This window comes from Argiope bruennichi, chromosome 9 (assembly GCF_947563725.1).
Source record: "Argiope bruennichi chromosome 9, qqArgBrue1.1, whole genome shotgun sequence".
NCBI lineage: Eukaryota > Metazoa > Arthropoda > Arachnida > Araneae > Araneidae > Argiope > Argiope bruennichi.
The window spans coordinates 127,297,182-127,311,942 of NC_079159.1; the positions used below are offsets into that span (position 1 = coordinate 127,297,182).

The 14,761-nt window shown below is 29.1% G+C and overlaps 1 protein-coding gene across 1 annotated transcript in view; it reads left to right on the top strand.

The window, feature by feature from the left end:
- Window positions 1-14,005: 14,005 nt before the first annotated feature.
- Window positions 14,006-14,761, top strand: part of LOC129985256 (probable ATP-dependent RNA helicase DDX27) — a 60,144-nt gene continuing 59,388 nt past the window's right edge. Inside the window, exon 1 of the mRNA XM_056095215.1 lies at window positions 14,006-14,159. Coding sequence (XP_055951190.1) covers window positions 14,079-14,159 — 81 coding nt within the window. The 5' untranslated portion in view covers window positions 14,006-14,078. The remainder of the gene's footprint in view (window positions 14,160-14,761) is intronic.

A 14,761-nucleotide genomic window follows, 5' to 3' on the forward strand; every position in this document is an offset into this window, starting at 1 on the left:
CTAGGCTCTTGTAAAAGGAAAAACTCTCTCTTTGTGACCAATAAGTTCTACAACAACAATGGGGTCAATTCACGGTCACGTGTCAGGTACCAAACAAACTGCTTCTGCTCAATTTTCAACCGTTCTGCGCATGTCGTGATGTCTGCCGATAACGTTGACGAAACCATTGTTTAGTAAATATTACGCTAGCCGATCAATTATTAAAAACTTCTGATTTTTTAAAGATATTATTTTGAATTATTTTCTCCAAATTTTCTTCATTATATGATTTTATTTCTTATATTAAAATTTTAATTAGTATTTTCAATGGAATTATTGTTTTTGCATAATTAATTAACATAGCTTTTTAATTCGTTTGGTGCTACTTTATTCTTTCCTCCCCCCCCTTTTTTATCTGAAGGATACATTTTGACAAATGACTATGGCAGTGTTTTTGAAAAATTACATATCTTCTTTTTTACATATTATTGAATGTTGAATCTTATGAATATAGTTCCCCCAGTTAGTTCTTTTTAAAAATAATTATTTTTCTTAGATAAGTTAATGTTTTAAAGCTTACTAATAAAATTATTATATTTTTTTCTAATGTAATTACTTTTATAAATATCGAGACTTTGATGTTTTCAGTTTGCTCAGAGGAAAAAATATGAAACTCAAATTAGTATATATTGAATAAATTATGTTTACAATTTCAAATTATGAAATATAAAAAGTATAGATAGCTTTTTTTAAATCTATGCAACTTATGAATAAATAATTTCATTTTAATTTGTAGAAATCATTAAAGGAAAACAAACAAAATCACGCTTTCATAATTTTTATTTACACATTACAAATATATATATATATATATATATATATATATATATATATATATATATATATATATATATATATATATATATATATATATATATATATAGAGAGAGAGAGAGAGAGAGAGAGAGAGAGAGAGAGAGAGATAAAATATATGTGATAACTATTTGAAAAAATATGATCAATTGTATGTTGCAATGTAGTCACTAACTCAAAAAACTAAAAAAAAAAACTATTTACTATTTATCAACGTTTATTTTTCTAGATACTTAGAAATAATATAAACACAGTATGACAAGAAAGTCAATGTAAATGATGAAATCAATTTTATTCAACAGAAACATCCTAGATACTAAAGAACAGTTTTTTTTATCACTAATAAAAACATAATGTTGAACAATATACTTTTAAAGCAGAATATTTATGAAGTTTTTTTAAATGCTAAAGTTACATAGGTAAAAATTACATTGAATGAATATCATAAAATAAAACAAAAACATACAATACAGTAAATTTAATAACAAGTATAAGGTCATGATATATATACAGGGTGGTCAAAAAAAAAACTTCCCCTAAATATGAAACCCTAGCGGTCTATCCGCTCAACCAATTGAACCAAAATTTCAGACATGGTTGTTTGAAGATATGCGCTGGAGATTGTAATGATTCTAAACAACGCAGAGCTCACGGTTACGGTTACGGTTACAGTGAGAGAATTTCGAAATTTTCGAATGGCAACACCCACTTTTTCCTTGCGCAAATTGATCAGCGTACTGAAAAACCACAAATGACGTTGGAACGATTAGCGTGTGACGAAAATTAGCGGAGTAAATCATTTACAAAGAAGAGCATTATAAAGGATTAATGACAACACAGAGAGAAGGAGCTTTGACGCATCTTGCATAATTCACAGGGTTAAACAGGAGCAACGAAATGTCATTAGTGACATTGTATGGATGCAAGATGGGGCTCCTCCACACGTCACCCAATGTGTTCGATCAGTGCTGCAACAACACTTTGGTGATAGAGTCATCTCTCATAACTTTACGGTTTCGTGGCCACCGCGATCCCTCGACCACACTTCTATGGATTTCTGTTTCTGGGGTTATCTGAAATCTAAGGTGTACACGCCTGGTCCACGAGATGTGTCAGAATTGCAAGATGTCATAACACGTGTGAAGTTATACAGATTCCTTCTTTCATGTTACGTTCAACATTGCTGTCCACAATCTTCCGAATGCAATGCGTTGTCGCCTGCGAAGGTGAGCACTTTGAAAACCTGTAATTATAACTTTTCACTCCAATAAAAGCTTTTTTTTCTTTCCTCTCTGTATTGTCATTAGTCCTTTATAATGCTCTTCTTTGCAAATGCTTTACGCCGTCAATTTTCGTCACACGTTAATCGTTCCAACGCCATTTGTGGTTTTTTAATACGCTGATCAATTTGTGCAAGGAAAAAGTGGGTGTTGCCATTCGAAAATTTCGAAATTCTTTCACTGTAACCGTAACCGTGAGCTCTGCATTGTTTAGAATCATCACAATCTCCAGCGCATATCTTCAAACAACCATGTCTGAAATTTTGGTTCGATTGGTTGAGTGGATAGGCCGCTAGGGTTTCATATATAGGGGAAGTTTTTTTTGACCACCCTCTATATATATATAGAGAGAGAGAGAAGTTAAATAGGATATAAAGAGGAGTTGAGAGAAACACTTTTATGCTTTCACAGAATTTTATAATTCAACATTGATATGTTAAAGAAATAGAAAAAAAAAGTGAAAGATGCATGTAGCAATGAAGTTGGGAATAAAAATTATATAATAAATGCTGATATGGAAATTGATTTTCAATAAAAAGACCTTTATTTATTAAAACAGAAATCACTGAGGTGCACAGTGTTATAACAGGATATTATGATGACAGTCAATTTCTGTTTAAATACAATAAACTATTAATATTTCATTTTTAACAAAAGAAAAGTTGTTTGATATAAATTCACTTTGAATCCATCACAAATCTGCAAATGTAATTAGAAAACTAGTAATATTCACTTCCACTTAAGTTTAGCATTATAGCAGTTGATATTTTTGCAACAGGAGTTTGTTTACTTACATTAATTAAATTTAGATAAGATTTTGTAAAAAAAAATGCAATTTAATATTCATGTAAACATTTTAAAACCTTCTAAGCATATTCAAAATTATCAGAAATTTCATCAAATGTGAATAAAGTAAATTAGAAATGCACTCGTGATTTTGTTTGATTTTTTTACGGCTAATCGCTTACCGATTTCTTTTTCTTCGAAGAGTTTTTCTAACAAATTACTGGAACAGCTATATTTAATAAATGGGCACACACTGAATGAATTCTTCAAAATGATCGGAGCATATCATCGACTTCGAAGGCTTGAAAAAATCTATACCAAAGCTATCAACCCAAGTCAGGATTGTTGAAAGGAAAATAAGAAAACATTTTATCATGACAGTCACTCTTGTGTTTCGCATTAAAGCATGCATCCATTAGCACACCAGTATTTCCTATGTTAACACATAATAAGAGGAAAGAAAATGACTCAAAAATGATAACATCAAATGTAAACAAAAAAATCCGCTTCATACTTGGCGGAGAACGTTAATGACAGACTGATCAATGAAAGCGGTGCGGAGGAAACTTAAGTGCCATGCGTAAGAAGTACATGACATGTGACTTTTACGTCACATGAATTGACCCTATTGGGGGGGGGGGAATCATTTCCCGGAATGTGCGTCAGTGTGTAAAGCACTTAACCTATGCATGACTGAATTTTTGCTCTTTAGCTTCAATTGTATAGATCGTGTCGATTGGTACTTTCTATCGTGATCCAGGATCTATAAGCGAAATATCACCAGTAAAATCATTTCATTGATTTTAATAGGGATGACGAATATTTTACGAGCGGTTATAACGTAACCAATATCAAAAAGTCACAAATACAAGTGATCAATACTTTTCAAATAAGGGTGTGATTCAAATCCTTGATACGATTTTACTGGTGATATTTCGATTACAGGTTTTGGATCACGATAGAAAGTAACAATCGATACGATATCACTGAAATTTGCCGGAGCGGTGACTTCACTGTAAAGGAACAAACGATACGATCTGTCCAATGGAAGCTCTTGAGAGAAATCTGTGAATGAATTGAAAAGTGAACGGACCGGTTATTGAAATTATCGTATCATTGAATTGAATATCACTGAAATTTATCGGAGCGGTGATTTTACCGAAAAGTGCGAAGTCACCGCTCCACTTTACGGGAGTGACTTCCGATATTCTCATATGATGATGCACTATTCCATACAGATCATTTTTAATTGCTCGTGATATGATTGACTTTGATTACATATATTCGGTTTACTGCTGGCACCATCTATTGGTAGAATATAGAACTAAAGTAAGCATTTTAAAGAAATTACATATATTTTTAATTCAAATTTTTCAGAAAATGGTTCACTCCAATAAATAAATTAAATAAATAGTTTTGAGAAAAAAAAATTTAAGAAGTAAGTTGAAACAGATAAATTAATTCAATCACACGTTATTTAAATTAGTAAATTAAGTATTAATTACAATTAATAAATTTTTTATTTAATATTAAGTAATAATTTTTAATTAATAATATGACTGAAATAACAGATATTTGGAACACATATTTAAAAATAACAATAGCAATATTATTTGTTATTCAAAAAATTTTGGATTATGCATCTCTATATTCCATACATATCCTTTTTAATTGCTTGTGACTTGACTTTGCATATATTCCGTTTATTGCTGGTGCCATCAATTGGTAGAATATAGAACTAAAGTAAACAATTTAAAGAAATGTTTATATTTAATTCAAATTTTTCAGAAAATGGTTTACTCCAATAAAGAAATTAAATAAATAATTTTGAAAAAAAATCAAATTTAAGAAGTAAGCTGAAATAGATAAATTAATTCAATCACACGTTACTTAAATTAGTAAATTTAGTATTAATTACAATTAATAAATTTTGTATTTAATATTAAGTAATAATTTTTAATTAATAATATGATTGAAATAACAGATATTTGGAACAAATATTTAAAAATAACAATAGCAAAATTATTTGTTATTCAAAAATTCGTGGATTATGCATCTCTAGATTTGAATCACACCAATCTTTGAAACGTATTGATCGCTGGTATTTGTGACACTTTGATATTGCTTACATAACAACCATTCGTAAAATATTCGTCAGCAATAGATACATTGTGCTTTTATTCAAGATTCGTTCTTTTATGTCCAATAGAGAGGAAAGAATGAATGGCTTGAATGCCCGTGTGTAGTGTTTAAGAGCTGTAATGAGTTTTTAAGCCAGTTAACAGCTACTCTACACGAGCAATTGCTTTTGTATTGTGGTCATGTTACTCGGCTGGGAACCACAATGTTCCAGGTTCTATCCTCGCTCTTAACAATCCGCTCCATTGGTGACTTCGGACGATGAACCTTCAACCTTCGTACTGCTGTTGTGGCGACATCTACCCATAACAACCCAAAGCCGTCAGACTCACTTGACGCAGCAACACAAAGCCGTCAGACTCACTTGACGCAGCAACAGCATCAGCAACCACCACGACCTTCGTAAAACAAGGCCTCACAACTTATTTGTGACGTCACACGGGCTGCCATGGCAAAATCCCGCTTTCTTTATTGATGTTTGGGTATATTTTAAATTCAATTAAAAATAACATTATTAATATTAAGACATTTAGCTTACATAAAATTCAATATTATTTATTTTTTCCCAGTGTGAATAAAAGAATCGGCATGGTAGAAAACCTTAAGGTCCTCTATAGCTTATTGACCATTTAATAACATTCAAACTTCATTTAATAACATTTAAATCACAATGTAAATTTACTAAATACTAGCCGCCTTTGGTGATCAGCCGTTTCGCCAGTATTACCGCTCGCCATACTGCTTGTATCTTGAAGTTTAAATCGTCGACGTCCACATTTTTTGCTGCCAAAATGGCTCTTTCTGCCATCCACGCATGATTTATGTATTGCGTGCATACATCGATAAATATGCGGTCAATGAGAGCATTTTGCGAATCAACTATAGTCCAGAATTAGTGGGCAATTTTATGCATCCAGTATTTTTATAGATAGCAACTTTTCCATCGCCGATATCTAACAATTGGTCCGAGAATGTGTCAGCAGATAGATCTTGTAGCATTTGGATGCGCATGTTTATTTTTAGCTGGACCTTTTCAATATTACGCCACAGTGGCGATGATTTCAAGCAAGCGTTGATCTCATCAGCGTACGTTGAACATGGAATGACGTTAATTGTTTGTCTGATATCACCTGAAAGGAGTAACAGAGTGCAGCTGAATAGTTTTTTTTTATATCTTATATTTGTTCAACGCATCAAGGGAATGTTTGTGTGCCATAGTGCATTCATCCCAGATGATAATTTAGCATTTTTTTCAGTACCGTGGCCATGGACGATTGTTTTTTATGTTGCACACTGCGTCTGGATTAACACTCCTGTCTGCGGCGTTCAGATTGCTATACTTCCGAAAGTGGCACGTCTGAATAACAGGTTTATTCTAAAAAGTGTCAGGATTTTGACAAAGGGATTGCTTTCCCCTTTTGCGGTCAGTTTAGCGCTGCTGGGTCTGACTCATTAGCAGACCACATGGTGTGAGTGGCAGGTGTTGCTTATCGCTGTCTTTCGATTTTTAAGAGCATTTTTCTTTTAGTGGTTTGGAAGAGAGTGACAATAACATATATTGAAAATGCAGAAAGTGTGATTCTTTTTCAGAGTTTTTTTCGATTATTTCTTAATACACAGCATAAAATTTGCGTTAGAATAAATTGATTTATTTAATTTGATAAGAATTTAATTTTAATAAATTGAAAGTGTTTGTCTAAATTTTTTTCATTGTAATATGTTTCTCAAAAATTTTAATACCCTCTTACTGTGAAATTATTTCTCGAAATTATGTACAGGCGATTTAATTCTTGAAAAAAAATCCTTTCAAAGCATTGCCAATGTATTTTAATATTTTAAAATAAGCGTTTAAAACATTAATTGCGATAAGTAACATCAAATTATAATTTTGCTTCTTCAGTATTTAGAAAATAATTGCATAATTATGGAATTTCATACGATATTTCAATTTCCGAGATATCGATTTTTGGTGTTTATCTGCATGATTAGAATTTTGTAATTAAATATATTTTGCCATAATTCAGTAATGCTGAAATAACTGGATTATGCAGCTAATACACCTTATGACTTCAACAAATAAAAGTAATTGTCAAAATATTTCTTTGTAATACCCATAATACAAATTTGGCCTGGAAAAATGACTTAAATAATACAGGTCATTTAGACTTATAATTAACCATTTGCAACCGGAATGTTTCGAATGCTTCTAAAAAAAAGTTCTCATAGCATATTAAAAACCATTTTAAAATAAATTACAATTTTAAAAAAATTTAATCTTTAAGTTATTTGGGTTAGGATCAAAGCTCTCACTATTTTGCAATCGGATAACGACACACCGTGGGGTAAATGGATCATTAAAACAATTTCTGAATTTAAAAGCTTTGCAAATGCAGTTGCATTGATTTTTTTTTTTACTTATTTCTTCCTAGCTGCTTAAAGCGACCAACACATGTACCGAGGTTGCTGGTCAATATAAAATTTTAAATTAAATGGTTTCTTCAGCAAAGCATCTTGGAATTTTAAATTTGTGATAATCATATAACTCCTGCTGTTTCAGACGCCATGCACCATTCTATACTACATAATGTTTGAATTTTCTGTCAGCTGCACGACAGTAAATCCTTCATTTAAAACGGGAGTGAATAAACTTCAATTAATGCAAAACCTGTTTTGTTGAAACCAATCAGGCTTATTAAATTTCTGAATTCGGAGAATAGAATCATTCAGCAATACAGTTTTATGTATATTACTGAATATTTCTTTTTAATTTTTGAAATGTTTCAGATGATCTATCATATCTTATCCAGTGAAAATTTCTCTGATTCAACTACAACTCAGCTTATTATAATAATAATGTAATTTTTCAAGTGATAAAAACAATCATATATTGTTATATTTTTAATTTTATTACAGGATAGTGCAGATATTTTAAAAATGAATGCAACGTTGAAAAATTTTCTTCACTGCTTAGTTGTAAAATTAAACTTTAGTTCAATTACAAAAAAAAATTCTAAAGTATATTAAAAGCAAGCTTTAACAAAAATTTACTAATTATGGAAATATAAGCCCTGTCTTCGTAACTTCATCTTGAACAATAGAAAAAAAGTCCATGATCAAATATGTGTCGCAATAATGTAAACGGCTTGAATTATTTTATAACAGTGAAATATGTTGCTGTTAAAAAGGTTTAATATATGCTCTTAAATTTATTACAAACTAGCCGCCTTTGGCGACCAGCCGGTTCGCCAGTATTACCACTCGCTACAATTTTCAATTAAATATTTTAAGTAACTGGTCTCTTAATAGATTCTCAAACAAAACATTTTTAATCTTCAAATTTTGATAGTCATACCAAACTTACACTGTTGTTTAGATCGTTTCGTTCAATTTACTATATATATATTTTGCTAATTTGTTGTCATTTCCGGTAAAAATTCAACTTTAATTTAAAGTGGAAATGATTAAATTGCAATTAATATAAAGATATTTTTAATAAAACGAAGCGTTTTATTTTATTTATCATTTTTGTTGTTATTTATTTATTATTATTATTATTGAATATGAGTATTACAAACAGAATCGCTCGGTATTTAAGTCTTAAGTGAACTACAAAATATTTTTCATAATTTATGTAATATCTCAAAGAATAATTCAACAAAAATTTGTCAGATTCAGCATAAAATTCAGTTTTTAGTTTTGCTTTCAAAAGGATTGAAATAAAATAAATAATAACATTTCGTTCCGGCCTATAAGTATGTTTCAAAAATTATGAAGTCTAAATTTAATGCAGTAAGGTATCATATTCTGAGAAATATTCTGGACACACCAAATTTTAAATAAATGAATGAATGTTTCTATTTTCCACGATCAACTAAGACTTATTTATGAAGTTTTGAATGTTAAAAATTTAGAAAAACTCAACATTTTCATAATCTTAGGCCAATTAATCTTGAGAAACCTGCGAGCTGATTGGCGTAATTTCTTTGAAACGATCGATGGAAAATCTAAAATTATCCTTTTTTTATTGAATAGTGATATTCAGATTTCCATAAATCAGTCAGTTTAAGTGATTGATTTAGTTGATTGGAAATTAACTCTTTTTATTTAAAATATTAGTGTTTCAAGAAAACTTGGTTAATCGTGATTTCCATAGCAGAAGCTTTATGTAAAATCAAAAATTCGTTATTTATTATAGCATTTATTGAATGAAGTTACATAAAATATAATCATTTTCCATTTAGACCATTTTAGCATATCTGTGTTTTACTAAAGGTTTACAAATTAGTTGTGTGGCCCTGATTTGAATGGATATCCTGTTCATATTAAACAAAACTTGCCTTAAAATAAAACTGATTTATTGGATAAATAATATAGAGAGTGTAAAAGATCATAAAATAATTTTTCTTGAATTTATTTTTTAGAAAAAATAATATTTTATATTTGTTTCATTTCCTACAGACACGTGCCGAAAATTATATTTTTGCAGATTTCATTTCCAAAAAGATTTAATTTATTTTTAATTGGAGCTTTAATCAATGTGATGGCAACACCTTGAAAAAAGCTAATTTTTCCCCATGAATGCGAAACGTGCTTGTGCAGCTTAAATTTTATTTTTATTTTGTAAGAAAAAAATTGTTGAAAAATATAGTTAAAATATTTATTTAAAAATTCATTAAAAATAGAAATTTAATTTTAAGGTTAAAACATTGGTATCATTTAAAAGATAAATTTTTGATCTTTAACTTCATGTAAAAATCTTTTTTGTGCGGTTATATTTTCGGAAGTTTTAGCAGAAACACGCCAAAATTTCGCTTAATTTTTAAATAAATAAAATTCTAATTAAAAATTCGGAAAAATAACCCCCAGGTGCACATTTCCGGCCTCCAAGGTATACACGTGTCAAATTTGGTAGTTGTAGGGTTGAATGGTCTGGCCTGTAGAGCGCCAACACACACACACACACACACATTGAGCTTTATTATAAGTATAGATATAGTACATTGGGGTATTATTGTTAGTGTTTCTTGTTTTAATGGAGATTTTTTTGAATTTTATTAAAAATCGTTCTGTTTTTTACCTGAAAATATTTTTTAAAGCTTAAAATCAAATTAATCTAATACTTTTTAAAGCTTTTGATAATTTTTTTTATTGTAGTGACAGGTAATACATGTATTTTATAAGTTAACATGTAATTGTTTACTTGTCTAATTACTTACGAACTTTCAAATAAAATACTAATGTATTTAATATAAAATTTCAATTTTACACCAACTAATTCTGTTTATAAAAAAGAATTACTTTCACAGCTTGTTTTTTCACATTAAGAATTATTTTCATTTAATTTAATAATAATTCATATAATTTAATAAACTAGCTTTTATTATATCTGATTTTACATTTCAATGCATTTATAATTAATTTCAATTCAATCTGTAGAAACGGTACAAGAAAACACAAATAAAAAAAAATCACACACTATTTGAATCATAACATTTTATTTGCAGAGGGACAATAACAAAATATATTTTGTTTTTCAACTTTACTATAAATTTCACACAGACAAATGAAAATAATTATAATATTAAATAAGTTAAAATACAAACTTACAAATTACTTCTAATTTGGAAGAAATTAATAAAGAATGACTTACCTTAGGAGTTTGAGAAGTGTCTAGACCAATAAAAATTATTTTGTTTGCTTTTTGAATTATAATCTATGCATTTGATTTAAAGTTTTTAAATTTTAAAATTAAATCAGAAAAAGTGTTGAATTTTTCTATCTCCCCTTTTTGCTCTGTCCTGGAGACTGCTATTTAAAGCTGCTTTTAAGTTTTCCCATTTTTTTATGTGTTGCCCTATCCATTGGAGTTTCTCTTCTTGCTTTTGATTTTGAGGAAAAGTATGAGGGTAAATTAGGGAAAATTGAAGGTACAGCATCAGGTACAAACCTAGAAAAAAAGTGGAATTCTTTAGATACAAAAAAATTAGTAATTTATTAAAATTTAAAATAAAAAACAGAATAGATATTTTCTTAATACATAGAATAAAAGCTAACGTATGTTGGACAGTACTAAATAAAATCATATTGAGTATTAAATAATAAAATTTAAAATCAACAGAAAAATTCATTCATCCAAAATAAATACCTAGTTCAATATTATGTTGGATTATCTATAGTAATTATTTATACTACCATTCAATATTCTACATGAATTAATCAATTGATTTTATACAGTATGAAAAATTGATTTAAAAACAGTAACTTTTCATTACTTTTTATTAAAAAAGTTTCAGATATTTCGTAAAAGTTGCATTCATTTATAATTAAAGATTGCGTATAACTAATGATATTTAAAAATAATAATAAATATTGTTTATTACTTAATCTGATGATTTATAGATAAACAAATAAAAACTATATTTTCTAAACCTATATGAGCATGCATATTATTCTTACAACTATATCTAACTTTTTTACATAATATTTTAGAATAAAATATAAGTTTGATCTGCTACAATCTATAGTCATGATATATATAATTAAAAATTATTATTCATTAGATGATTTTAAACTTTTTTTTATAAGAGTATAATAACAATAAATCACTTAAGTATTTTGTAAGATTTTGGTAATAATTATTAAAAATTTCTAAAAAAAAATTGTCTTTTACACTCTATACTCTGTTTCACCCTAACTTGGCAGTATTGTAAAAGGTAGAAAATGTGACACTCCGCGTTGGGAAAGAGTTCCCCATCAATTCCGACTTTAAAATAGTTAAAATGCGCAGAAATTTATCAAATAATATCATAAATTACAGAAATAATTTTTTTTATCAATATGTATTTAAAATTATTCTCAAGTTAGAAGTGCTTATATGTTAAGTATTTTGTAAATAAAGCGAACGAATAAAACTAAAAGATTGACATAATGAATTCCACTTTGGCTAGAACCGGTCTTCAAGGTCAAATATTTGGCGCACTTTTCTTTTACATCTCCGCCAAACATTCAGGTCTTGTAAAATATGATGATTTTACATTATCCTGTATTTGACGAAAAATCCATGCATATTTTCGTAGAAATGAAATCCCAACATTAGATAAAGTTTTAAAAGATGTGAATGATTATACAGATATCTTTTCGAAAAACATTAGCCGAACTACGCTTTACCGAATATTGAAAGATTTAGGGTTTTCTTTTCAGAAACGATGAAACGAAATGAAATAACATTAATGATTTATTAAAATAATGTATCAATAATATTAAAAAAATAATGAAAATAAGGAAACAATTAATTCTCCGATAAAGTGATAATATAATAAAGTAAATAAATATTTACTATTTGGCGAAAAATTTGCGAGATAAAGTTTCGCCAGTGATTTGCATTTCTAGTAACTTTGTACTTTAAAGTAACCCAGTTCCCCTGATAACGACTGCGATTCGGCATCCCAAGAATATACACTACTGCCAAGTTAGGGTGAAACAGAGTATAGTGGTACTTGAATAAGTTCTCCCGTACTGGTATTAAACGCTTCTCTAACTGTTAAAAACTGATTTTCTTGAAAATGTTTAGCACAGACCTAAATGTTAGCAACAAATATCAGGCCTAAATCAGATTTTAAAAAATATGTATGAAGTATAATTAAAATGATACAAAAACAAAACATTTTAAATATTAGGAACAAATAAAAAAAAAAAGACTATGAGAAGTAACAATAAAACAAAGAAGTTTTTTATTTAGCTCAAGCAAACAATACCAAAGTAATTGGAAGCACAAGCAACTAAGTGTAGAGCAAACAAAAATGACAGAAGATAAATGGAAGTTATACATAATTTTAAATGTTTCGCATTTCAAAAGAATTAATTAACTAAAAATTGTACAAAAAAAATCAAACTTACCTTACTATATTTAGTAGGTATGAAATCGTCCCGCTTTATTGCAGAGATCCATGCTCTTGTAGTGTTTTCATCGTTTGGAAACGAAAATACAGAAACATTGGAGCTATTTTTTGTGTAATTACTTTTACAATTGGGAACACAGCACGCACTAGGCATCTTCATTACGATCAGAAAAAAAGGCAAAAAGATCAGAAAACTTTCAAACAAAGCCAATAACACATTTACCGTTCTTCACTACGATAACGACTACTGTTTTCTACAGAATTCATCCAACCTCATGACGTCAGGGGCTGAAAGCGTTGTTAGTTGAGAGGCCTTGTATTACAAAAGACGTGCCGCTCACCCCCGACTCACTGGAGGGAGAGTCTGCGGTTAAGACTTATAAGCCAGTAAACAGCTACGCTATACGAGCAATTGCTTTTATATTGTGGTCATGTAACTGGGCTGCGAACCACAAGGTCCCAGGTTCTAACCTCGCTCATCACAATCCGCCGCAGAGCGCTGAAAATCGTGCTTATTTTTGTAATTTTATGTTCGAATCCCAGAATCAGCAAGAAATTCATGGAAGTTTGAAAATTTCTTTCGTATTTTTTTATTGATATTCTGAAGCAAATGAAGAACTTGATTTCGAATGAATTTTTCTATAAAAAGGTAAGCATTCAAATTGAAAAATTTATTGAACTCCTTCTAGGAATACATTTTGCCTCTATTCAAGATTCGGTCTAGGAAATTGGATAGAAAGACGAGAATAAAGAGAGAAAAAACAAACAAACAAACGCTAAACCAGTGTGTGGTGGTTGGTGAAAATGACTTGCTGAGGCTGGTCAGCATTAAAAAATTTGACTCTTTTCCAAAAAGGCATTCATCTTTCTTTTCAACGACGTGTTAACTTAGCATGATACAAAATAATAGAATTTAAAAGAAATTAATCTAAAAAGCGACGAACACAGCCATAATTTTTTTTAAAAAAATTGATGATTTAATTCGTCAGGACTAGATGTAATTGACAGGCTCTCGTATTCGTAGAGTTTGAAAGAAGCATTGAAATTAGTTCACCCTAACTGTAATCGTGATGTTTTCATTTCCATGTGCGAAGTATATTTACGTCCTTTTTAAATTAGTAGGATGGCTTTTTTGAATGAATTTGGTATTATTAGAACTTTAGACGATGCCGATGTAATCGCCTCTGATGTTGATAGTAGTGAAGTGAGTTCTTATTAATTTGTTCTTATGTATTTACCTTAGCTTGTGAGATATCTTATTTAATAAAATGTACTGTTTGCTTTTTTTATTTTTTAGATAAATACCTTGGTGAGAAATTCATTTCTCGAAAAATAACAGACCAAAATGTCGTTATAATTTCATTTGGCAACTAAATAGAAATGTTAATTAAATTGCAGAAAAATCTTGTCTATACTAAATAATGCGGTATGAAAGTCAAACTTTACATTTTTTTTGTAGACAATGAATTGCTCTCGGCAAGTTTTTATTGTTTGATACGATTTAATACAGATTGAAAAAAATTCTGTACCATGTTTTTCAACTTTATTAAAATCTTTTAAAAATAATTTGTTTTGTAATAATTTCTGTTTTTTAAATAATTGATTGAAATCGGTTTGTAGTCGATTCCATGCATTGGACTTTCGTTCATCGAAAATCTGTATACAACAAACACTTTCAACATTCTTAGTTTTTTTCAATGGGAAAAAATAATGTAAATTATGTATACCGAATAAAAATGCCATGTATCAAACAAAAAGTTAAGCATAAAAACTGGTGATAAAAATTATTAAAAATGATGATCAATA